Consider the following 26,172-nt stretch of genomic DNA (forward strand, 5'->3'; position numbering starts at 1 on the left):
ATTATTTGGGGTCTGTTTCATAATTGATGTTTATTTGTCCAAATGAAACAATGAAAATATACTGAGAAGCCAGAGCATCACTGCTTTAAGTGCTACGGTGCATGCCCTGTCTCGTACTCACAACGTGCTGTGTCAGGGGCAATTTTTTCAGTGCTGGATACAACACTGGAATTACAGACCATTAGGAGGCCATTTTTTATGTGGTATGTGGTGAATTTTGTCTCCATTTTTTACACAGCATGATAAATCGGCCCCTTATGTCAGTGGGCTGGATATTATCAAAATCATGATGCCATGCACCGCATGCTGTACAGCCTATAGATAGGGATCACCACATTAATATATCTCAGAGGGTCACATGTAGGCCAACTACCTCCACTGAGACAGCCTGTGATATTGAATTTACAAATTGTGTTCATCCATAACCTTACAGATATATCTACAGTAATAACGGCCAAAGGTTTTATTCTGAGCCATCTGTACCCACCCTGCTATAGTTACCCTAGCCAGAAACTGGAAATCCCATCGCTAAACCATAAAATCATAGGACCTAAACTGAACAATGAATAATGAATTTCAGCCTCATATGTAACAGGAGTCTACATAAATGTTCTAAATGAAAATTATAACTACAGTTAGTTTAGGGTAACTTAATGAATGTACCTTTATGCTCTGCCTTTTACTCACTTAATATTGGCTGCATGGGCAGACTTTATAAATGATACAGTATATACCAATACCACAGTGTTTATCCTTGCATATCTGCTCATGCTTTTGTGTCCGTCTTACTTGTTCCATCCCCTCCATATTACTGTGTCTATTTTCTTCTTCACCCATTGTTTTTATTTTTGTTACTTGACAAAGCCAATAAAAATTGAATCACAGAAAACAGGTTGCACAAGCATTAGTTATAAAGGTCCTCTTGTGCTTTTGAACAGGTTGTTGCATTTGCACTGTATTATAATGACTTAACATATGCCTCAAATCCATAATTTTCACTATTTTTAAATCATTCATCTTTTAAATTAAAAGTAGAAAATTGGAATGCCACAATAAAAGTCTAACCCCCATATGTAATAAAAGGCAAGTTTGACTAATAATGCTGAAAAATTAGCATTATTTTAAATAGTGAGAGACAAATATACTGTATACTATTACAAAAATAGATTCAGGTATTCATTCAAACATTGAATTTAATGCAATTAAATATATTACATTAAATAGGTAGTACAAAAGATGGCATACTAGACACAGACCGTATAGGGATTACAGTATGCTCTTAGCAGATACAGAATTCTTTATTATAAGCTTGCTATACTGGCCATGATGTTGGGAAGAATACTGAAGTCCACTGGAATCGTCACAATAATATAAATTTATACTTCCATTTAATTCAAGTTATATGCTATATGTTTCTTCTTTCAGAAGAAAGGATGATGACACACAAGGAGATTTGTCCTCTGGAGTTAACGCTCTGCTACCGTGGGCGACAGCTCTCCCAAAAAAGGAGGTTTCATAGTGTAACATTAAGATTGCCGCAGGTAAAGCCAATAATGCCTGGTGATGTGGCTTAACCACAGGATGGAAAGGGGACATTTTCCCATGGTTTAGCCAGATCACCGCAAGTAGTTTTTACTTGCAGTGTTCTTCATGTTCCTATACAGAAAGTCTTTTTTTCAGGAGAGTTATTGCCTGCAGTAGTGAAGATTTAACCACGGGTGACAAATCTTGTGTGCTGTCACCCTGAGAACAATATGAGCACATTTCCAATATGCCATTTTTCATGAGTGAACTAAAAAGATCTCATCACAAGTGTTCATGCAAAACACCAGAAAGTGGAGAGGAGAATCCATACCAGTAAGTCTTTGACACTTTCTAATCTTTATTTACTTTGTTGTAATTGGTTTCTCATTTACATTTGAACTTTATTCTTTTAGAGATGTTGGAGAATTAGTCTTTGTAGTTCTAAATTCATACCTCTATCCTCCAGATTTTGAAGATTTCTTGTATATCCAGAATGTTTCAAGTCTGATGTTTCTAATCCCATCCATAGGTGCTTCCCTTTGCATCTACCTCCCTCCTGCAGTCGATGTTCTTTCCCATTTCTTCACATTTGTCAGCTCAACAGTGCAAAAATTAGATTTATACTTACAACCTGGAATCAAAGCATGGTAATGGAAAGCATGGGAAAGGAACACATGGGAAACTCTCACAAAACGATAAGGTGAGGAAATACATCTCCAGGATCACTGCAGTGTTTCTGGCAAACACAGGATGTTATCCACATCATTTTCCACGAAAAAGACCCTTCATTTGGGCAGTTAAACCGAACTGTTATCATTTTGGATTTGTTAGGTATACAGCACCTCCGGTCTTTGCACACCCCACAGTAAGTGGGTTTGTAGGTACGCACGGACGAACACTCTGATAACACCATTTTCACTGGTTGGGGAGGTTGGAAGGTGGGCTGGCAAGTTTTTCCTTTTGGAACCTTTAAATTAAAGTCAGATTAAAATAATTTCAGTAATATACATACATGGACATCCAGATGTATTCCAGTAACCTTTCCCTTTATTTACAACTTAATTGTGCTGTGGGTGTACCTTGATAGTGCTGAGTAAGGTGGCGTTACAGGGTCTGAGAATGCAGAGCCTCCTTTCTTGCCTACGTTCGCATTTGTTGTTTTCATTGCTCACTCGGATTGAAATCCCCATGCCACAGGTTTTTGAGCAAGGGCTCCATTGAGTAGCATGGACCAGGCATTTTCTTTTCCAGACAAGTGGCAAAACCTTGTAAACTTAAAGCACAAAGTAAAAAATAAAGTTGTTAAATGAAGAAAATGAATTTAAACAGCCATAAAGCAGCACACCATCAGCACAAGATAATTCCTGGGTGCCAGTGCAGTATTATAATAGACATGTTCGCAGGTAGTCACAGCACTCTCAGGAATTTGCACACAAGATAATCAAGGGGAAATAAAAAATTGTGTTTATTCAGTCCAATGTTTCAGTTCCTAATTGGAACTCCAGTTTAGAATTTCAACAGCTATCTCATTGCTAGGGTCCTTTTTATCTTAGCAACCAGGCAATAAGTTAAATGAAAGACTAAAATATGAATAGGAGAGGGCCTGGATAGGAAGATAAGGAAAGAGTAACAATATAGTATTTTTCCTGCCGGGGTCAGTGACCCCCATATAGAGCTAAAAAGATGTAGTAGTGGGAAGGCAAATAATTTAAAACTATAAAAAAAATAAATAATGAAAACTGCTTGCAAATGTTCTATAACATACTAAAAGTTAGTTCAAAAGTGAACCACCCATTTAAAATAAACATTACTGGCAGATTTACCAAACTTTAAGTTGTTTCACCTGTGCCAGAATTTAGATTATACTGGTTTTCCTGAAGATTTAGATTTTTTTTTCACCTTTATGAACAAGTTAATATTCTAGCCCCTTGTTGCCAACATCAGGGAATTTTCTCTACTCTTAAGTTTTCTTAGGTACATACAAGAGTATATCTCAACTTTTCCCATTGCTGTTCTTGACAAAAAAACAGCAGCAGCTCTGAGATGGCAAGAACCATACTAACATGAGCAATAGTCCCTGTGAGAAGTGGGAATGTCTTTTGTTTGGTGTTGCACTTGCTTAATACAGAATATTGAAACATTTCAAAGATAATTTCTTATTTTGGATGCAGATTTAAAATCCTGGTAATATTAATGATTAAAATGTATGAAAGCACAACTTGTTGGATTCCTGGTGCCAGAGAGTTAACAGAAGTTAAGGCCACTGTAGAGATGGCAGGCTGTTTCCAAACCAATACAGGTTCTGTGTTAGAGTATTCTGTTGATAACAGCCACAAATCATTGCAATGTGCTCATAAAATTACCTTTTTCATGAGGAGAAAAAAACTAAACTAAATAAGTAGGGAAGATCTGTATGGAGACCCATAGATATTTGCTTAGAGATGTCAGAGCAGGAAGCAGGTTAAAGCCAGCACTCATCTGCAATACACAAAGGCATGTTATATCTCACTTTTTGTCATTAGGCGTAAATGCAAAAGGAATGTAGAAACAATGAGATATATTCCATGCCTACGGTAAATAGCAAAGCAGGAATATAATAAAGCAAAGGGCACAGTGCTCCATAACAGGGAAATTAAGGAAGACTGTGTCGGACTGGAGTACCTGGGGCCCACCCTAGAGAGAAACTTACCCTAGAGGCCCACCAAACACTTTAGAGCATCAGCCAGCACAGCCCCTCACAGCTTCCCCATCCCACCGCTATTTACACAGATGTGCAGGTCTGCCTGCAACAAAATATGAAGCAGTGCTAACATGTTTTGGCCCTACTCAACTCCCTTTAGCCATAATTACCCAGATATGCCAGTAAGATCACTGCAGAAAATGTAAAGTGAGCATTTTAACCCCAGATATGCCAGTAAGATCACAGCAGAAAAAGCATAGATTAAAAGCATTACCTCACACACATTTGCGTAAGCAGAATACCACAATTTTTTCTTCTGTCCCAGTCCTCCCATGCTGCTTGTCTCACTCTGCCTCCTGCATAGCTGAAAAAAAAACTTAAAGATGGTCTTGCATTCCGCAATGGTATGTATGACCATCATGAATTTTTTTCCCTCGCCTTTCAAGGAATTAAACTGTCAGTTGGGCAGTATGCAGTGGGTGGTCAGCAGGGCTCAGCAGGACAGTAGGCAGTCAACATGACCCAGCAGGGCAACAAGCGCTTGGCAGGGCCTTGCTCAGCAGCATTCAACCATGAATAAGATGAATGTGACAGTTTTCATGGAGGTGGTTGATTCCTTTGAGCATGCAGTCATTCTTTTTAGTAACGTATTAGAGCTGGACTGCAGAGCTGATCTCTAAATGTTGCATACATTTGTGCCACATGGGAAATATTTGTTATCTGTTACTGTAACTGAGGAAAAGGATACAGGTCTTTCCTTAATTGTGGGAATTAGTATATGGGTGGGAGGGACAAGAGACAAGCTTAAGAACAGTCACTTCTAAAGTACTTGGCAGACTAATTGCAATGGGATGCAGAAGCCAAGTAGGGAATAGCATCTGTATGGCACCAGGAAACTGGAAAATTTGAGCTTGGAATAATGTATAGGTAACATAACCTTACATTTCTATGCAATATAACGTTGTGTGAGCATCATATCAAAACCTAATTATAAAAATGCCCAGTCTTTCTTAATACTGGAGCTGAACAGGGAAAATGTTGAACTGAAGTGTTGTGAAGAATAGACTGTTTTGAAAGTTTCTGTTTTGAAATTTAGCTCTTTTTAAAATGGACATGTCAATGAGATTTCCATTGTGTTGAGTCCTGTCTTCAGAGGTGAAAAAAAGATGACTGTTAAAGGACAAATGTATTGTTCTTTCTTCTCATAAAAAGGAACTGGTCCCGGTAAAAACAGTGACTGAATTCAACGCCGGTGCCTAACACATTGGCACCTTCTCCAGTGAATACTGGTTTCCTTGTCCTTTAAGAATAGGTTGTTCTGTAACATATTTAATAAACAGAACCTTGCAATAAGAACTGCAAAGCATCAGAGTTTCCGGCAAAGAGATTTGCAGTGTGCTGGGTCCTGCCTTGAGAGGTGAGGAAGGGAAGAGGACTGCTAAAGGACAAAAAGACTTTCAAGAAGGTAAATATAACTTAAATAATAAAGCTGTTAAGAACAGGCTGTTCTATAACTTACTAAAGGTAATTTAAAGGTGATCTTTCCATTTAAGTAAAGACAACAAGATGTTTAAGAGAACGTAAAGAGATCTTTCTTTTTCAATTCAATTAAAGGAAAAAGAAAGGTAAAGTCACTTGGGGGTGCCAAAATGTTAGGCACCCCCAAGTGACTTTAACCGCCTACCTTTTACCCCGGGCTGGTGCCGCTGTCAGGAGAAAATAGCACCAGCCCGGGGTACCTGGAGCGCAGCACTTCCTCCTTCCGCCTTCCACTTCCTAAACTGCCGGTGGCCGGGCATGCACAGTAGAGCGAAAAAGCCGACTTAAATGTTTAAGTTCGGCTTTTCACTCTACTGCGCATGCGCGCGCAGCGAAGCCGGAAGGAGGAAGCGCCGGCAGCTACCCCGGGCTGGTGCTATTTTCTCCTAACAGGGGCACCAGCCCGGGGTACAAGGTAAGCGGTTAAAGTCACTTGGGGGTGCCTAACATTTTGGCACCCCCAAGTGACTTTGCCTTTCCTTCCCCTTTAAATTTTTATTGGATTTTAGACATAAACATTCAGATACATAACTGAATTCAGAAAAGATGAAGAAGACGGTACAGGTATAGGATATGTTATCCACAAACCTGTTATTCAGAAAGCTCCAAATTACAGAAAGGCCATCTCCTATAGACTCCATTTTAATCAAACTATTCTGATTTTTTTTTTTCTTTAATAGTAACTTTTTTAATTTATTGTAACACACATTATTACTTGTAAAACATAATAAAGGAAGGAAGAATAAAAGGAGACAAGAAAGGAATAGCAAAGGGGAATTGGTGTGTGCATAAAACAGAATTACAAGACTATGGTTGCAGGCAAGTCAAGCCAGGGGTTCCATATCTTTTGTGGGCATCCTCTTTCTTAGTAGGTTAGCCTATAAAGTTCCAGCTGAGAGTCAGTTAGTTCAGTCTGTCTGTTGCATATAGGAGGAGAGGGACCCATCTAGTGTAGAGCTACCATTTTTTTGACATAGAGCAGGAGTGCACCAATTAGTCTGGAAGGAGTTCTGGGTACCAAAGAGTCTACCAAGCCCAGCAAACAGGTAATTGGGTTCAGCACTTGTGGTAAGGAGAGTTTGTCTGATAAGAATTGCAGTACCTGTTTCCAGAACCTCTGAACATCTGGACAATGCCACATCAAATGTATAAAGTCTGCATCAGGCAAATTGCAGCAAGGGCATCTGGAATGTTCTAGGTGACCCATAAGGTACAGTTTCTTTGTTGTCAAGTAGGTTTGGTGTATAATTTTAAATTGGACTAGCCTATCTCTTGTGCTTATCAGTGGGAGATAGAAGCACTCTTCTACTTTTTCCCAGTCATCCCAATATAGGCAAATGCCACTGCCATCCCATTTAAGGTTCACCCTGGGTCTAGGGTCATATTTTTAGGTTGCAAAATATGCATATGTTTTGGATACTAGTTTCAACTTGTCAGGAGGGTAAAATAAAGATTCTACTGTAGTATACAGTACATTAGAATCAAATTATCCTGATTTTTAAAAATTATTTCCGTTTTTCCTATCTATCTCTCTCTCTTCGCTTGAAACCAAGAACTTTGTTCCAAGTATTATGGTGGAAGTTAACTGAATGGCCAATCTATTATGCTAATCCTTGGTAAAGAGATTAAAAACTGTTATGAATAATTTTACATACGAAAGGTAATTTAAAACCCCCTATAAGAATAGGCTGTTCTGTAGCATATAAAATATAATATAATTATATGCTACTGGCTTGCTTATTTTCTGATTTAATGTAAACAGGACCCAGCAATGAGAGCTGCAGAGTATCAGACTTTCCAGCAAAGAGATTTGCAGTGACTTGAGATGTGAAGAAAAGAAGAAATCTGCTAAAGGACAAAAAAACTTTCAAGTGAAGGCAAATAGAACTTACATTTAAAAAAGTTGTTAAAGGACGAGGAAACCCAAATTCACTATGGATCAGGTCTTGACTTGGATTCAAAATAGGCCTTGGCATTTCAGGTACAAAGAGGCCCAAACAGCCCCCCACCAGCTCAATAAATATTGAGTGACTGCCTATTGCATCTTACATATAGCATATACAGATTGCCAGACAGGGCCTTCTATGGGTGCTTATATTTTTGGCACCATCAAGTAAATCTAATCTACAGGCAGTGCTCCTTTTAAGAAAAAAAAAAATCACCAACTGGAGAGAAAACAAAATGCAGCACCACCATTTTCCAGGACTCCTACGAAAGGTAAGTAAGATGATGCTTTGATGTTGCCAGGCAACAAGAGTTTGCAAAACTTCAGAGCTTCTGTCATGCATTGCTAAAGGACAGACATTCAAGCTCAGGTAAAGAGATCTAAAATTGAAGTTATTAGAAATATTCTGATCTGTAACATACTAAATTAAATTTAAAATTGAATTCAAACTACAATTTTCTTTTTTTCTGATTTATTTGTAAATCAATTTTGTTTTTGTTTTGTTTTTTTTTTTTTTTTTGTTTTTTTTTTAAATATTCTTAAATGTTGGGTATACTCTTAAGCATAGGAGCTGCTCTCTCTGAAAGTTTCCTTTGCCTTTTGGGGAACTCTACCCAAAACACAAGCTTTTTGAAAAGTAAACATAATTTCAAGCAAGTGCACTATACATAAATTTAAAAATCTGCAGCCTTTTTATGAATGTTAATGTAATAATATGGTTTAAACAGTTACCTAAGCCTGGCCACCTGTTCTCCTACTGATCCGACTCACTACTTCAAGACTTGAAAAAATATAACAGTAGTTGACTTTTCTTAGCCTGCCTTCAGCCTGCATCCTCATTTTTGAAGAAACAGTGATAGATATATTAGGGGTTTCTGTGTTGTGTGGGACTATTTAACAAATTTTGGTTCAGAAGATAGAGTTCCCCTTTAACTGACACTTTTTGATGGCATTACAAACAATTATAAGCTGGAAGCATTTTGGCAAGTGTGTTGTAATATATAATTTGTACCAATTTCTTTGCAAGCAACCTCTTCAGAGTTTGGGTGCTTAGGACTAATACTGTCTCTGCCCTACCCCGAAACAGCCTCAGTTTATAAGTGGTAAAAATTAGTCTCCATGGCTATTCAATAGATCAGAAATCTCTAACCAGTGAAGGCCTAAAGCATACTATTTTGCCATCTCTCTTGACATTACTTGACTACATGTTTAACCATCATTTAAAAACCTGTAGGTGACAGAAACATTGCAGGTTGGTTGCAGTATTATAATGGGGATGCCATGAACATCTTGTTTCTCATTACGTGAAAGCCATTCAGCTTTAATGAAGAATATCACATGCTGTAATATAATAATTGAGCATTTCATTCTAGGAATCAGGTTAGGAAAATGGCTCTTATTTGTGAGATAGCCCTTATTTGTGCATATTTGTAAGAGGGAGCGACTTTTAAAAATCAGCATTTAAAAATGATGGAAACATGGTACAAAAGATGTGCTGAGTTTGAATGCATATTATTGGGTTCCTATCCTGTGAAAGTGAGAAAGCTCAATTAGACACCCAATGCTCTCCCCATACATGTGTGCACACACACAATAAGGCTAGCACATTGATTGTGGTGTATCATTTAGTTCTTATATAGATCCACCTAACATTCTACACACACACAATTTGTTTAAAATGCACATGAAAGATCATTTTTTGCACACCAAGGCACCCATGAATACTGCCCATATTTATTTGTGGTTACAGAATAAAGTATGTTTATGTTTCTGCATCTGTATGGGAGAAGTAGAAATTGTAAAGTAAACTCTAGAATACAGACAGATTTTTCTTAGCAGTCTCTGTTCTATGTTTCAGATTTTAAAATAAGTTTTGCAATAAAAAATGTTGTAGAAATCCATTCAGCTAAAAAAGGCCAGTGGAAAAGCATAATAATGAACCAAACAGATAAAATATACCTGGTGTAAATTTGTAGTCTGGCTTGTAACTGTCCTTCTCCAGGGCACAGTTGGCATTATCTGATATTTTGGGCTGACCTGGGGAAGTGACACATTGATTCTGGTCCTGTTTTCCAACAAGCGTTGGTGTGCACCCAATTGTGTCACTTATACACAGACACAAGTAGTGGGGACTGGGCTGGAAAGTCTGCCCATTTTTATACAGAACTCCGTTAAGCTCACATCCCACTGCTAGCATATCTGAAAGTAAGAATTGATAACATTAGAGTTTATCAAACGCCTTACTTTATATGTGAAATCCATAGGTTTTAATGTTATGAATTATAAGCATATAGCAGCATCACTTTCTATTTTGGCTATTATGCATTACAGTAATGTGGTTTGTTGTTTAACATTCATCTGGCCAATACTTAGTTAGAAAGGCAATTAGAGTATTTCTCTGCAAATAAACAACCACAATAATATCTCCTAATAATAATGTGGCCATGGCCAAAAGTATCTGGACACTTTCTTGTCCAAAACCAAGGGTATTAATATAAAATTGGCCCTCCCTTTACTGTCATAATAGCCTCTGCTCTTCTGTGAATGCTTTCCTCTGGACCAGGGGTCCCCAACCTTTTTACCCAAGAGCCACATTCAACTGTAACAAGCTTGTGTTGGGGAGCAACACAAGCTTGAAAAAGAAGTTAATGGTGGTTCCAAATAAGGCCTGTTTTTGCAACTGTGAGCAACATCCAAAGGGTTGGTGAGTAACATGTTGCTCACAAACCCCTGGTTGGGAATCACTGCTCTTGATGATGGTTTGGACATTGTTTGTAAGATTTACTTCCATTCTGCCACAAGACCATTAGTGAAGTTGGACTATGATGTGGTGCAATCAGACCTGCTTGCATTTGGCATTGAAATTCATTATACAGGAGTAGGTTGAGGTCTGGGCATTGTGATAGCCAGTCACATTCTTTCACTCCTATCAGCAATCCAATTCCGTACATACCTCACTCTATGCATAAGGCCATTATCATGACGAAACAGGAAAAGACCTTCACTATACTGTTGACACAAGGGGGCACATTTACTAAAGGGTGAATATTATTTATGGAAATAATATTCTCTTAACCTGTTAATTGTTTGTGGTTAATTAAAGTCATTAACATGTGTATACTGTTTGTCCAGGTATTAATGCACTCCTGTGTTGCAATTTGTTAGAAATAGCTTGTTAATGTTGTTGTTCTGTGTCTGACTTTGTTCTTACTGCAGCTGAAAAGAGAATTAGTCTTTCTTTTGGTTCCATGGCCATTTAAAAAAATAATTGGGCACTTTCACCAAGTTCCAGCAACATCATTAATAAATACACATATCTGTCCTGTACATAGCCACTGATTTCCATTAACACTAGCTCACATACGCTAGCAAATTTTCGCTAAAAGATACTGCCACTAGTGAAAAGTACACGCTGGCGTAAAATCTCTAGCACAAATTTGCCAATATTCTCTAGCCGCAGCGTAAATTTGCATTTTGATGAATTAAGCGTAGTTGCTGTGAATTAACAAAAAAAACAAAAAATATCCTCAGATCTTTATTTCTCCTCTACCAAACATAACAGTTGGCATTATATACTCCTCCACCAAACTTTACTGGTGAAACACTGTACAGCACCCCAGTGGGCCCTCTACATTACTTGGCTCCCCAGCAGCTACTGGGTCAGCTGACCTTTGGTTTTTTGTTTTTTTTAATAAAATTCCATATATTTAATATATCATTATTGAAATATGCATTATTGTAGATGTGTAATTCTTGCAAAAGTACTTTGAGGCAGTTTGCCATTTGGTTTTGTATTTCAGTGAAAATAATCGCATGAATAATGGAAATTACTCTTAAATATTTTAGTTTGTTTGTAAGTCTGAGTTCCTATTTGCTAATTAATGATATTCATGAATCAAGTCTCTTATCTTGCATAACTTGTTCACACAGAGGCTATTGCATTGCATACTGTGCATTTATACTTGTTTTATTGAACAGAAATGTAAACAGCTTCTCTACTGCTAATCAGCATAGGAAGCAAGTCCTAGGTAACTCCAGAGTTAGGCTGCTTATTCATTTTAGAAAGCTAATTTTTAGTATTCAGTATAAGCAACTATTATATGCTATAGAACAACTGCCTTCATTCTCACTGTTCATCTCATGCAGAAATTCTTTTGTGATTTTTATGGTGTCGTTTTTTTATTGCTAAAATACACTGTGTTAAGTGCAAATAATTCAATCTTCCATTTAAAGTTTTATTCTTGAACCAAAAAAAATTGTTTTTATAGCTGTAATATTGGTGTGTAGACAGCCATCTCTAGTAACGTTGCCTGAGCTCTCAGAAAGACCCGGCACTGCACAATAGAACTGCTTTCAGATATGCTATTGTTTTTCCTACTCAATGCAACTGGAGGAGTTTAATATTGATTACTATTTTCACATCTGCCATGGGATAATTTTTAGCAATGTAGGTGAGCTATAGGGAGCTGCTGTCTTGCTACCTTCCCATTGTTCTACTGATCTGCTGTGGGGCAGGGGAGCGGGTGATATCACTACAACTTGCAGTGCAGCAGTAAAGAGTAACTGACGTTTATCATCTGACAAAGGGTATCTTGACTGCCCAAAACATTACTACATTGTACGCACTTTGTGTGTGGTTTATGTGTAGCTGATTGCATGAAGTTTATTTCAGCACAAGTCACATGGCTGACGACACCTAGGAAACCGAGAATAACAAAAAACTAGCCTTATATCAAATTTTAAAATTATTTGTAAAAAAAATCTGTTTGCTCTTTTATTTTAAAAAAAGATTTCAGTGCAGGATTCTGCTGTAGGAGCAGTATTAAATAAAGCATTTTGTAAAAAGCATGCTTTCTTGTGACAGAATCCCTTTAAGGTGGATAACTACTAAATACTTTCCCTACCCATACTGCCAATTGCCACCAGGCTTAAAGGGGACCTGCCACTCAGACATAAAAATCTGTATAATAAAAGTCAATTTCAAATTAAACATGTAACCCAAATTCCTTTTTGTATTAATGCATCCATACCCATTATAAAGGCATTTAAAAATCCCAGCTGTCAATCATATTTTGCTTGCCATGCCTCTATGCCTCAGGCATAGAGGCGGAGCAAACAATAAGTTTTATTTTCCATTCAGCACTTACCTTCCCCCTCCCTCCTCACCATCTGATTGTGTAGCCAGTGCATGGCCATGGGCATCAGGTCCCTAATTCTGGCATATAAACAAGATTTTGGCATGATGTAAATCTTGCCTTAATAACAGTGTTCACAAAATGGCTTCTTCCTGCTTGCTGTGATTGTGTAATTCCAGGACTCAAGGAAACATGATTTAAATAATTTATATAATGTAAGTGAAGTTTATATTGCTCAAAAAGCACAATAGAAAAGAATATGGAATTATTTCTTAGGGTGACTGGTCCCCTTTAAAGAAATCTCGGCACCAATATTATTGACAGTAAAAAGAGCAGTAGTGAATTCTAAAATGTATAGCATGTGCTAAACGCAGTCCTTGAAACTGATCACTGTTTTTTTTCCATTCCTCAAGTAACAGAAACCATTCATTTGACTGAGGCTAGATGGAATTTCCATGATATTTCCTTCCGAATTAAGGAAATACTTATAAGTTATTTTAATCAAAAAGCACTGCAGCTTTGGAAAAAGTGTTGGGGATTCTTTGCTTGTTCCTGTTATTTAGTTTTTGCAGAGGATTCAATTTGCACATCTTTGATGGATTTATTGACCTTGGTCAGTACAGGTCTGGGATCTATTATCAAGAATGCTTGATCTTTCCATAATCTGGATCTCCATAGCAAGTCTGCTAAAAATCATTTAAACATTACATAAATCCAATACAATTGGGATTTATGCAACTTAGAATCAAGTGCAAAGTACTGTTTTATTATTATGGGTAAAAGGAAGTTAAATATATCTCCGGGCAGGAGAAGGGGGCTGCTGCTTGTGCGTAATTTTGATGCTGTCCCTAAAATCTCTCCTACCCAATAACATATTTTACCTCCCAGTGCTAAAATAAACAAAAGGAATCACCGGGTGCTGAGAGGTTTCACCAAATCCATCAGTTTTTTTTATAACTTTCAAGTATGCAGTGCTTTAGACTTGCACAAACTAAGTAATTTGATTCAGTTTGACTAAGCAGTAAGAATTCTGCAGATCCAATTCTTACAAAAAGTGCTCAGGTTTAGCTATATGCCCAGTTAATGCCTAGATTTACAGAATCCCTAGTGCAGTGTAATAAATTGGCTGAAATGACTTGTCTGTTCTATTTAGTGACAGTGTAGTACTATAAAATGACAAAGTGCCTTGAAACTATTGTCCTGTTGGTTTTATGGTAACATTTAGTAAGTAATATTAAGAACAGGATGTGTCTTAAGGTGCCCATACACCTTAAGATCCGCTCGCTTGGCGATGTCGCCAAGTGAGCGGATCTTCTCCCGATATCCCCCACCTACCTATCTAGTGTTTCTGTTATACAACAGCCAAATTCAATTTTTATCAGTTTAATCACACAATCCACTCGTTACAAAGACATCGGTTGTTTCAAGCCATCGTATGCCTGTCAGTGTAGAAGACCCTAATGTTGCCAGTGAACATATTGTTACCCATACAGTATAAGATGGGAGGCATAATGGAAGAGCCAGGCTTATTTGTTCCCTTTTGCCCTAAAATAATTTCCTCATTGCAGGTGGACACTTTTGCTCCTAGTAGGATCAAGCAGATTGCTTTACTGGGCCCAGAATCATTCTCTTTCCTTTCCCATTCCCTTTTCCCTTCCTATAGAGACCTCACATTAATAATAAAGAGCAACAAATACTCATAGGACAAATGTATTAGAAGAACTTACATTTACAAATGCCAACTTCATACTTGGGTCTGTCAGCGGAGTAGTCACAATATAGACCTCTATGATGGTCGCACACATCTGCTTCATTACAGCTTTCTCCTAACTGTTTGGCACAGATTTTACAACATCCACAGCCATCCTTTACCCGACTCATTCCTGGTGGGCAAGAGCTTTGGTGCGAGCATTTGCAGGGCCAATGGCAAAATTGCTTGCGATGGAGAACCTCTGACTCAGCTGATATTGTCCCAGTCATCAGGGATGAGTTAACATTTTCTTCAGCGCTGGAAAGAAACTTCACATAATGTTAAAATATGAGCAGCAGCTAGTGGCTCTCATGGAATTTCTGAAAGACCCATATGCCCAACCTGACTTGTGCAGGACTCTAGTTTATGGATATAAAAATGTCCACTTCCCTTCACACACACATACTCCTTGCAGTTGCTCGCTTGTTTAATATAATCAGTGTGTAAGTATGAAGTAAAGGGTAGTATTACACAAATTAGTTGGAGCAGGATTTACTGGGGCCCTGTTGTTACATCCCTTCAAAGTGTACTGATGCAAATGACCAAATTTATGATGAGAGAAAGTGTCCATAAACTATTGACTCATGTTTGGCAGCAAAGGACCAGCTTTTTCAGACTCTCCCAGTAAAGCATCTGTAATCAAATTGTGTGCCCAGATTTGGCATAGAACCTAAAATCTAGGATCATAACCAAATTCCTTTTCACTTACATGTGAATCATTGCTGTAACTTTAGGCACTACTTGTGTTTTTTAATTAACAGGACTGGAGTTCTGTTATAGCCATAAGGAACATTCTGCATTTTAATGGGTAAATACAGACCTAACTAAAAGCACCTGCAGGAACCTCTGTGAATTAAGGGTTATGTACATGGGATATTTTATATGACACTGCCATTCAGCAGCAAAAGGGAGAGGATAAAATGCCCCTCTATATCTGTTATCGCTTCGAATACTAGTGAATGGATATAGCCTCCCCTGTCTAACACACACATTGGAGTGACAGGAAAACCTTAGTAACCGTACACTTTTTTTTCTGCCAGAAGGAAAGGTAGTAGACACCCCATGTGCCCATAGACCTAAGGCAACTGTTTTACAATTACCACACTGTAGTCACAATATGTATAATCTATAACTACCACTCTGTTACTGCAGCCAATGTGGTGTGCCCATATCAGAAGGATATGGGCACAGCAAAGAGGAAGAGGCTCAGCTCCTGTTGCAAATAGAAGAGGCTGCTAGTTTGGGGCAAGTGATAATAATGGGGGATTTTATTTATCCTGATAGTGACTGGATCAATAGTACTGCCAGGACAGTAAATGGGAACAACTTTATAAACTTCTTGTGTGACAACTTTTTTTGTCACAGTTTGTTATGGAGCCAACCACTAACCATGCTGTATTGGATCTAGTGATCTAGATGACCCAGAATGAATAGCAAATGTGCAAGTGGTTGAACCCCTGAGTAATAGTGACCATAATGTTATTTCATTTGATGTTTTGTGCTGGAAACAAATATACGCTGGGGCAACAAAGACACTGAATTTTAGAAAAGCAAATTTTCTGATAAAAACACAGAGCAGAAATGGTTGTCATTTAAAATGATATTAAATCATTACTGTTCTCAATTAATAAATTAATAAGTAAAGGAAAAAAAGGAAAGCTTTTAAGACAGTAGCAGCGTTTAATGAATATAAACACTGTAACAAGTGTTGTAAAACAGCAATCTGTAAGGCAAAGATAGAAAAGGAGGAGTGCATTGCAGCAGAGGCTAAAACTAACCCCAAAAAGATTTTTAAGTATATTAATAGTAAAAAGATGCAGGTTGAGGGTGTGGCCCCATTGAGTTATAGTAACAATATGGTTACAGTGGATACAGAAAAGGCAAATGTGCTAAACCAGTTCTTTTCTTCAGTGTATACAGTAGAGGAGCCAGAGTGCCAAGAGCTGCACTGTTGCCTCAACCCCAATAAGTCAGTAGTTGACACAGGATATGGTGTTTAAAGGATTACACAAGATTAATGTAAACAAGGCACCTGGGCCAGATGGAATACACCCTCGGGTACTGAGAGAGCTAGGGGCAGAATTGCAGTGGCCTCTGTTTCTGATATTCTCAGACTCTCTTTCATCAGGTATGGTACCTAGGGATTAGAAGAAGGCGAATGTCATTCCTATATTTAAAAAGGGATTAAGATCTCAGCCTGGCAATTATAGGCCAGTAAGTTTGACATCTGGGGTGGGCAAGTTTTTAGCAAATTTTATTAACGTGCAGCAAAATTTTTCGCCGCACAAATTATTTCACTCATCCCTAATTATAAGCAATGTATCAGTGTTTGCAGATGACACAAAACTCTGCAGACCAGTCAATTCTATCCAGGATGTGGCATCCCTGCAGCAGGCTCTTGACCAACTGGCAATCTGGGCAGCTAAGTGGCAGATGAGATTTAATGTGGATAAATGTAAGGTCATGCACCTGGGATGTAAAAATATGCAAGCCATACCCTTAATGGAGAATGCAAGTCAAAATTTAAAAAGCATACTGCCCAATAGTCCTCCTATTGTTTAGTAAAAACGCCACACTTTTGGCTCACCTAATCAAATATTTACTCAGTCACACTTACTTCACATTTTCTAGAACAGGCAGCCATCTCTAAAAAGGTATTCTCCCTTCCTTTCCCTCCTTGCTTCATACTGCACATGTGTTTCATTCCCCCCCCCCCCCCCCCTCTGCCAGATCCGCTTCTGATTGACTGGTGGGCATGTGTAGCTCAGAACAGCAGACAGGATCAAGTTACACACATGCTCAGAGAATAGGAAGGCTGCCGCTGGCAGCCTACAGGAAGGACAGAGCGATTTCAGTGATGTCACTGTAGGCTTCACACTGCTGTAGGCTGCCAGCACCATATCTCAGAGAAGCAAGCAGGGATCTGGGAATTTAGATATGCAGTAAGTACTTAAAAGAATGCCTTTAGACTTACTTTTAATTTATATTAACCTTTCATTGTCCTTTAATGGGACTGCACTAGGCAAATCCATAATGGAGAAGGACCTTGGAGTCCTTGTAGATAATAAACTTGGCTGTAGCAAGCAATGCCAGGCAGCAGCTGCAAGGGCAAACAGGGTTTTGAGCTGTATTAAAAGGGGTATAGATTCACGGGAGGAGGGGGTTATTCTTCCCCTTTACAGAGCGCTGGTAAGGCCCCATCTAGAATATGCTGTTCAGTTTTGGTCTCCAGTGCTCAAACGGGACATGATTGAGTTAGAGAGGGTCCAGAGAAGGGCAACTAAGCTGGTAAAGGGTATGGAAGGTCTCAGTTATGAAGAAAGACTGGCCAAGTTGGGTCTGTTTACACTGGAGAGAAGACACTTAAAGGACATATAAAGCCTACATTTGCCTACAATGTATATCAGTTGGGCATGCTTTACTGTGTCTGGAACAGGCACACCCTTGCACTTAAATTGACTACAATCAGTGATGCCCTTGTAGCTTAATATTTTAGTGTAGCTTAATAATTTTTTGTGTCCCACATTACTCACATGATCTGGCAAGTGGAACTTAGGGAACTTACCTAAACTAAAGGAACAGTAAAAACAAAAAATGAAATTATTTTATGTGCACTTAAACATAATGTACTGTTGCCCTGTATGGGATCAAATTGTGTGCTTGCTTCAGAAACAAAACTATAGTTTATATGACAGTAATTTAAGGACAATAGTCTGAACACTAGACTGAAACCTCCCTCATATAAAACAAGATGTTTGTTGCCAATAAATATTGTATTTGTAGGTGATCGATCAACAAATACTCACTTTAAATGTGAAAGATAATATTGTCACTTTTTGACGTTATTAGTCCTTTCAAAACACCTACAACTTGATCAGGATAAACTCCCTCCTGCTTTATTTTTATTAGACTAATAAGTCACATCCACTGGTTTCTTTCTGTCATTAATTTAAGGAAAACCATAAAAGTACTCCACAGAAATTGCATCTAATAACCTGAATCCTATATTAATCCATATAGTTGAATGCAAGGCACAGCAAAAGCCCTTTCTTTGCAGTCCAAAATTTTGTTTGATCCTGCAACTTTATAACACAGTACAGGTATGGGACCTATTATCCAAAATGCTCGGGACCTGGGGCTTTCTGGATAAGGGATCTTTCTGTAATATGGATCTCTGTGGCTTAAGTCTACTAAAAAATCATTTTAACATTAATTAAATCCAATAGGATTGTTTTAATTTTAATAAGGATTAATTATATGTTAGTTTGGATCAAGTATAAAATAATGTTTTATTATTAGAGAGAAAAAGGAAAACATGAGAATTATTTGCTTCATCTATGGGAGATGGCCTTTCCGTAATTCGGAGCTTTCTGGATATCGGGTTTCTGGATAACGGATCCTATACCTGTATATAAAAATATTAATGTATTCATAATCCTATTCCAGGATGTAAACCCTATCCCAGAAGTAAACCCTAGAAACAAATATTGCTAGAAATGCAAATTTTATATACTGAACTTACTGCACCTGCCTAAAGCATCAAAATCCCTATAACAATAATGATTCAGGACTTTAAAGTTGTGCACGTGGGGTCACCATCTTGGATTTTGTTAGGAGTGTCAGTAACACTCACAAACTCAGCAAGCTGGACAGCTGTTAAAAAGCTAAGCTTAGGGGATGTCCCAAATTATCAAGCAGAAAATAAGGTTTGTCTGTCATAAAAGCTGATGCTACGAGGCTTATTTTTAAAATCTGATTCTAAATGAGGTGTGTCAGGGAAACGCCACTCCGAGACGCGCCTGACACCGGGATGGGGTACAAGGGGTTACACTCAGTCACCTTTCACACAGGTTAGACTAACATCAAGCACCCCCAAACAAACCACCGCCCCAAATACAACTATTCGCAGCCACCATCTATCATTAACAGGTGATAGAAGCCTAATTACACAAATGTATCACACACACACTTTCCTACTGCAGTTAGGGTTAGTTCTCACTAATTTAACAGCACACTAGCAGCCACAGGGTTAAAATTACAGTCAAACCTACCCCCCTGCTAGCAGCCCACTAGTTAATTAGCATCTACACAGAATATACCCAATACACATAGTATTTCAACAGTAAATGAAATAAAAGGGATTAAAAACACAGAGAAAACCCTAAGTACATTACCGAGTGATCTGTTGTGTCCTCTGAGGCAAGAGTTTGAAGTCCTGAGCCCATCCCCCAACATATTGGGACCTCAGAATGAGCTAAAGAATACCTGGGCATGCATGCTTTTATTCCCCGCTGGGCCCCTCCCTCATTACCGTATGCATGAGAAGGGAGTGCCCAGGAACTGGTCACATGACCCCTCCCCTGTAGAGAGCTGTACTTCTGACATTCTTATTTTCCAGCTATCCTTAAATACTTATAGGCATTCTCCAGAATTATAGAACCATGTGCATTATGTGGGAAATGGAAATTCTCTTTTCATAGACACCAAACACCCCAGGCCTAACGCATATTATTCTGGTTTTATCAGAATATTGGATGATCCCGCAAGGGATCATCATAAAACGGGAGTGTTTGAAGTCTGTGGGGAGCTCTAACTACAAGCTAATGACTGGGCGCCATGATTTTTATCTTTAGTAAAAGATATTTATTCTATGGGCCTAAAGAAATATTAGCTAAGAATCTGCTAAGAAGAGACAGACCCCCACTGTAGCACAGGTATGATAATTTGGTTACCCTTGTTGAGTTAATCTGGCTCTTCACACCTCGCCAGCCAGCCCGACTTCAGTGTCATTTAGGGGGTATTTGTGAATTACCCCCTACCGTGAGGGGTTTCCTTCCAATGTGGATTCCACACAGACTTTCTAAATTGAAAATTTAGAAAGTCTACATGTGGAGCCATACTGCTACAACATGACAAGGTGGTTTGGGAGTTGCCATGTACTAATAATCTAAAGTTATTACTAATCAGCCTTGTATAGTGACTTTTATATTCTAAAAAACAGTATATTGTATTCTTGGTCCTTAAGCTCAGCACAGAGCATGTGCAGTGAATCAGCAGAAAAGAAGATGGGGAGATACTGGGGCATCTTTGGAGGCACAAATCTTCCCTGCTAAAGGGCTGTAGTTGCCTTGGGCTGGTACAGAAACTCAATATATAATATACAGCATTTCTACCCTAAACATGCAATCTGACTTAATAGCTAACATGATTTGGCGGATTATATATATAATATTAGCACCATCCTCAACAATGTATCTCTTCCATACTGGCTAACCTAGGGAAAGAAGCCTGGTATATGATGTTTTTACAAAAAAACATACAATTCTATCTGAAATGGGAATACAAAGTATTGTTCCAAATATCTGTCAAGTCCTAGTTCCTCCATAAGCTCAAGGTCAAAACCATGTTCCAACAGAAAGAAGCAAATGTGAATTTCTCCTACTTCGCGGTGTGAAGTTTACTAGCATGGGTGCTAAATAGCAACTATTCATCAGTTAGCTTTTCGTCTAGTGAAAGATAAACAATGAGACCTCACGGCCAACAAGTTGCTGGGATTACTGAAGTGGTGCACTTAGCACTTATGTAAGTAAATGACCCTCTTAGTCTCGATGACTGAAGTACACAAAGCAATGCCAGGTAATAAACTCTGCAACATTCCAAAAGAGTTGGCAACACAACTGGCACAAATATACAACATGCTGAGGGGTCAGCTATGACCTGTACTGCTCTTCCACCCATACTGTGCGTTCACCCCAGCATCACTACAGTGCAACAGAGGCAGCAACTGCAACTCTGATTATAGTGTTCCACTAGTTCACAATGTTATTTCAGCCCAAAACTGTAACATCTTAAACCAGATCTAAGCTAGCATTACTTACAGGGCTACTGCACTCAGCCACCTACAGCAACGCCTTTTAGATATGAATCCAGCACTGTTTTAGCACATGCAGAAGAACACACCTCAGTGTTACACACAAAGGGGCACATTTACTAACCCACGAACGGGCCGAATGCGTCCGATTGCGTTTTTTTCGTAATGATCGGTAATTTTGCGACTTTTTCGTATTTTTTGCGATTTTTTCGACGTCTTTACGATTTTTGCGTAAAAGCGCGATTTTTTTCGGCGTCTTTACGATTTTTGCGTAAAAACGCGAGTTTTTCGGCGTCTTTACGAAAGTTGCGCAAAGTCGCGATTTTTTCGTAGCGTTAAAACTTTCGCGAAACGTCGCGCCTTTTAAGTTTTAACGCTACGAAAAAGGCGTGACTTTGCGCGCAAGTGTTAACGCTACGAAAAAATCGCGACTTTGCGCAACTTTCGGAAAGACGCTGAAAAACTCGCGTTTTTACGCAAAAATCGTAAAGACGCCGAAAAACTCACGTTTTTACGCAAAAATCGTAAAGACGCCGAAAAAATCGCAAAAAATACGAAAAAGTCGCAAAATGTTCGTTTCCAATCGGAATTTTTCCAATTCGGATTCGAAATCGTGTCTTAGTAAATCAGCCCCAAAGAGTTAAGGGATATAAGTATGTAATTTCTAGTTCTATCTACTTCTATATTGTTTGCCTTTTTTTACCATAAAGTTATAGTATTCTACAATTCTGAAATCTAAATATTGCAACTACATTCTAAGATAAGGGATCAAATATTCAACAGAATAGGGTCATTATAGGTGCAAGAGATAGCACATTGGTATAGTGGCTCACTACAGAACTAAGGTGATAAAGCAGGTTACACCACTAATTAAGTAGGTTCTACAGAAAGACAGCAGAGAAGAAAGGAAGAAATTTGTAGAATTATGTATGTTCATTACACATTATTATATAATAAGTAAAGAAAGCTGAATATTACCTTTATGTAACAATATTTATATAACAGAAACATCACATACAGTACTGGCCTAAAGCTCCCTGTTAAAAATGTTTCAGAAAGGCAAGATAAAGAAAGACTATTTTAAAATAACTTAAATTAAATTACTAAAATGTTTTACTTCTCCTAAAATGTTTTCTTTCTGTCCTGATGGTGCTTTTATGATTTATGGAAAAAAAATTGTGTAAAACATCTTTTGCTAGCCAAGCATAGTCTAGTCATGGCAAGGTTGAAACAATGGGACATTTCAATGTAATGATGATTTAAAATTGTTGATGGTAAGAATGCACTTGCATGCTTTTGGATCAAAAGAAGAAAATCATAGCCGCTTTATTTAAAATAAAGGAAGAACATTTAGCTGAAAACTATATATATATATATATATATATATATATATATATATATATATATATATATATATATATATATTATATATATGTAAATATATACATATATACACACACAGGTATGGGATCTCTTATCCGGAAACCCATTATCCAGAAAGTTCCAAATTACAGAAAGGTCATCTCCCATAGACTCCATTATAAGCAAATAATTCTAATTTTTAAAAATGATTTCCTTTTTCTCTGTAAATATAAAACAGTGCCTTGTACTTAATCCCAACTAAGATATAATGAATCCTTATTGGAGGCAAAGCAATCCTATTGGGTTTATTCAATATTTAAATTATTTTTAGCAGGCTTAAGTTATGATGATCCAAATTATAGAAAGATCCCTTATCCAGAAAACCCCAGGTCCCAAGCATTCTGGATAACAGGTCCCATACCTGTATATTGCATTAAAGGGCAGATTAAAGAACACATTTTAATAAACACTCTGCAGTATGCACAACCGTTCTGCAAACGGGAAAAACCAAAGGAATTTTAGCTGAAGGCCTTTATAGTTGATTTTCTACATTTTCTGAAGACATTTTCGCAAATTCTACCCATAGTGAAAGAATTTTACAGTCAAGACCTTACCTGCTCGGCATAAGTCGTGAGAAGAGTGAAAAGAAGCCACTGCATGTTCAAAAAGGCTGAAATCTGAGTGAGAGATAGCTACGCTGCCCAGCTGAATATGGAACAGCACACAAAGCTCTCCTCTGTCCCCGTTACCTTCCTCTGTACACACATACCCTCCAACACACACACATATTCAGGAGTACAGGCTTCTGCGTCATGTACCCAAAGGCTCAACAGGCTTCACACCAACCACTTTCCTTACATTTTTAGGCTCTTTCATATGTATGCGTGTAAGCATTTTAGGAATCAGTTTTAAATACATTGGAATGTTTGCCATGGCAGTTCCACTGGAAACAGATTATCAATTTCTTTGCTTGTCTTAGATGTTGAGCATTTTTAGCCACAGCAATGACTTAACTTTGACCTTTATGTTGTGAAAAAAACTAACATTTTACTAGAATTGCAGGGTCCTGCATGTTAAATATACAATCTACGGCTAAACTTTATAGCATGAGGAAAAAACGTCAAAATGTCAAAGAAAGCTAAGTAGAGAAGAGGACTACTGCAGAAAAAATAAGGCACCAAGTAATGAAATAATGCTATATTACTATTATTATTGATCTGTGTATGTAGCACCACCAGCTTTCCCCAGGGCCTTACAGATATTATACATCATTCACAGCAGTCCCTGCACCAGTCAAGGTTACAGTCTAAGGTCCCTCCCATTATATCCACATAATATATATCTATATAGGAGCAGCTTGTATTTTAGCTACAGATGAGCTAGTTACTTAAAATTTCAGTGCAGAAAAAGATAATAAATTAGCTCAAAATATAGCTTTCGTGTGAACTTACAATCTTGTTTGCTTTACAGTCCATTATTACCTACGATTATATTCTAGTTTTGTCATTTCTTTCCCTGGTTGAGTTTCACTGACACCATTCAGCAAGTATATAGCTGTGATAATGTTGTATGATTCATACGACAAATGTGAATGTAATCATTGTTGATTCATACGACAAAAGTGAATGTAAAAATTGTTGTTTTTGTAAAACAATAAAAAAAGGTTAAAAAATATATATATATAGCTTCCTCCAGTGAAGCCTCCCAAGGACCAGAGGTTCTCAGATTTACTGATTATTTTCCCTGCTGCAAAGAGATCATATAGCAGACCATGTAATTTTATTCTTCAAAAGATTATTTTTAATCTTCATACAATGGTATAGTTTCCCTTTTAACAGATCCTTAAATAAAAAGATAATGTCGCCATCAGTTGGCAGAACCATAGTTACATAGTCTCATAGGGGTTGGAAAAAGACCATCAGGAGTCCATCAGGTTCAACCCTTTACACAAACCCAGCAACCACAAACCTATACTTACTGTACCTGTCTATACACTCACACATAAGCTATATATACAAACATTAATACTAACTGTAGATATTAGTATCATAATAGCCTTGGATACTATGCTTGTTCAAGAACTCATCCAGGCCCCTCTTAAAGGCATTAACAGAATCTGCCATTACCACATCTCTAGGAAGGGCATTCCCCAACCTCACTGCCCTCACTGTGAAAAACCACCTACGCTGCTTCAAATGGAAACTCTGTTCCTCTAATCTAAAGGGGGGACCTCTGGTGCTTTGATCGTTTTTATGGGAAAAAGAACATCCGCTATCTGCCTATAATTTAGTTGCACGTGTCTGCACTCTCTCCAGCTCATTATTATCCTTTTTTGAGGACTGGGGCCCAAAACTGCACCGCATACTCAAGGTGAGACCTTACCAGGGACCTATAAAGAGGCAAAATTATGTTTTCATCCCTTGAGTCAATTCCCTTTTTAATACAAGACAGCACTTTATTTGCTTTAGTAGCCACAGAATGACACTGCCTGGAATTAGACAACTTGTTGTCTACGAAACCCCCAGATCCTTCTCCATTAAGGATACCCCCAACACACTACCATTTAGTAGATTGTTCGCGTTTACTGTATACTGTGAAGGAGCTTTATCCTTTCAAGGCGATATCTTTTCAAGGGATTCTCTTTCTAACTACAAAATGGATATTCATACTTGCACTGATCGAGGGATAGATACAATTAGTCAAATGGCCATATCTGGGCATAACTATTAGCCTATAACCAATGTGCAAAATTTTCTCTTGGTCCCCACCTATTTAATTTTAAGAATTTTCAAACCTGACCAAAATATACAGTGTTTTGGCTGATCCTTGTGCAGATCTTGGTCAGAAAGTAAACGATCTTAGCTTAGCTCCATACAATAAGTTGTCAGGTCATTCAGCAGAAGCCATGTATGGGCCAGCTTAGAAATAGCTGTGTAAAAGTTAAAACAACATTTCAGATTGTACCACTGAAGCTTCCATAATATGGTATTTGGCTGTGTACCCAGTCTTTGCATTGAACCTAAAATCTGGGAAAATAGCCAACTTACTTACATGTGAAACATCGCTGTAACTTTAGGCCCTGTTTATGTTTTTAGCTAGCGGAACTGGAGCTATTTATTTAAGAAAGCCATAAGAGAAAATGTTGCATTTGTATAGACTGTAAGGGTGAATACAGCCCAATCTAACTATAGGCACCTGCAGGTAAAAATGTGCACTTTAAATAACATGTAATATATCCCCTCCATTCACCAGCACCATCACATTTTCCAAAAACAAATAGCAGCTTTCACCTGGCAGTCATTTTTCCTCACATCTTCAGTGTCATTTACATCTGCAAACAGGGTGTGCGCGCTGTAAAGTTCATGC

At 38.0% G+C, this 26,172-nt stretch overlaps 1 protein-coding gene across 2 annotated transcripts; it reads right to left on the minus strand.

Annotated features, from left to right (window-relative positions):
• Window positions 1-1,175: 1,175 nt before the first annotated feature.
• ccn6 (cellular communication network factor 6) lies at window positions 1,176-23,601 on the minus strand. 2 transcript variants are annotated; one of them, XM_031902150.1, is made up of 5 exons: window positions 23,421-23,601; window positions 14,551-14,842; window positions 9,648-9,887; window positions 2,604-2,797; window positions 1,176-2,491 (listed from the first exon to the last, which is right to left on the minus strand). In XM_031902150.1, the coding sequence occupies exons 1-5, from the start codon at window positions 23,463-23,465 to the stop codon at window positions 2,210-2,212; spliced, it is 1,053 nt and encodes a 350-aa protein (XP_031758010.1). In that variant the 5' UTR covers window positions 23,466-23,601; the 3' UTR covers window positions 1,176-2,209. The 2 variants fall into 2 exon arrangements, with proteins under 2 accessions (XP_031758010.1, XP_002936979.3); XM_002936933.5 differs by lacking the exon at window positions 23,421-23,601 and adding an exon at window positions 19,748-19,800.
• Between the last annotated feature and the right edge of the window lie 2,571 nt (window positions 23,602-26,172).

Source organism: Xenopus tropicalis, chromosome 5 (assembly GCF_000004195.4).
Source record: "Xenopus tropicalis strain Nigerian chromosome 5, UCB_Xtro_10.0, whole genome shotgun sequence".
Taxonomy (NCBI): domain Eukaryota; kingdom Metazoa; phylum Chordata; class Amphibia; order Anura; family Pipidae; genus Xenopus; species Xenopus tropicalis.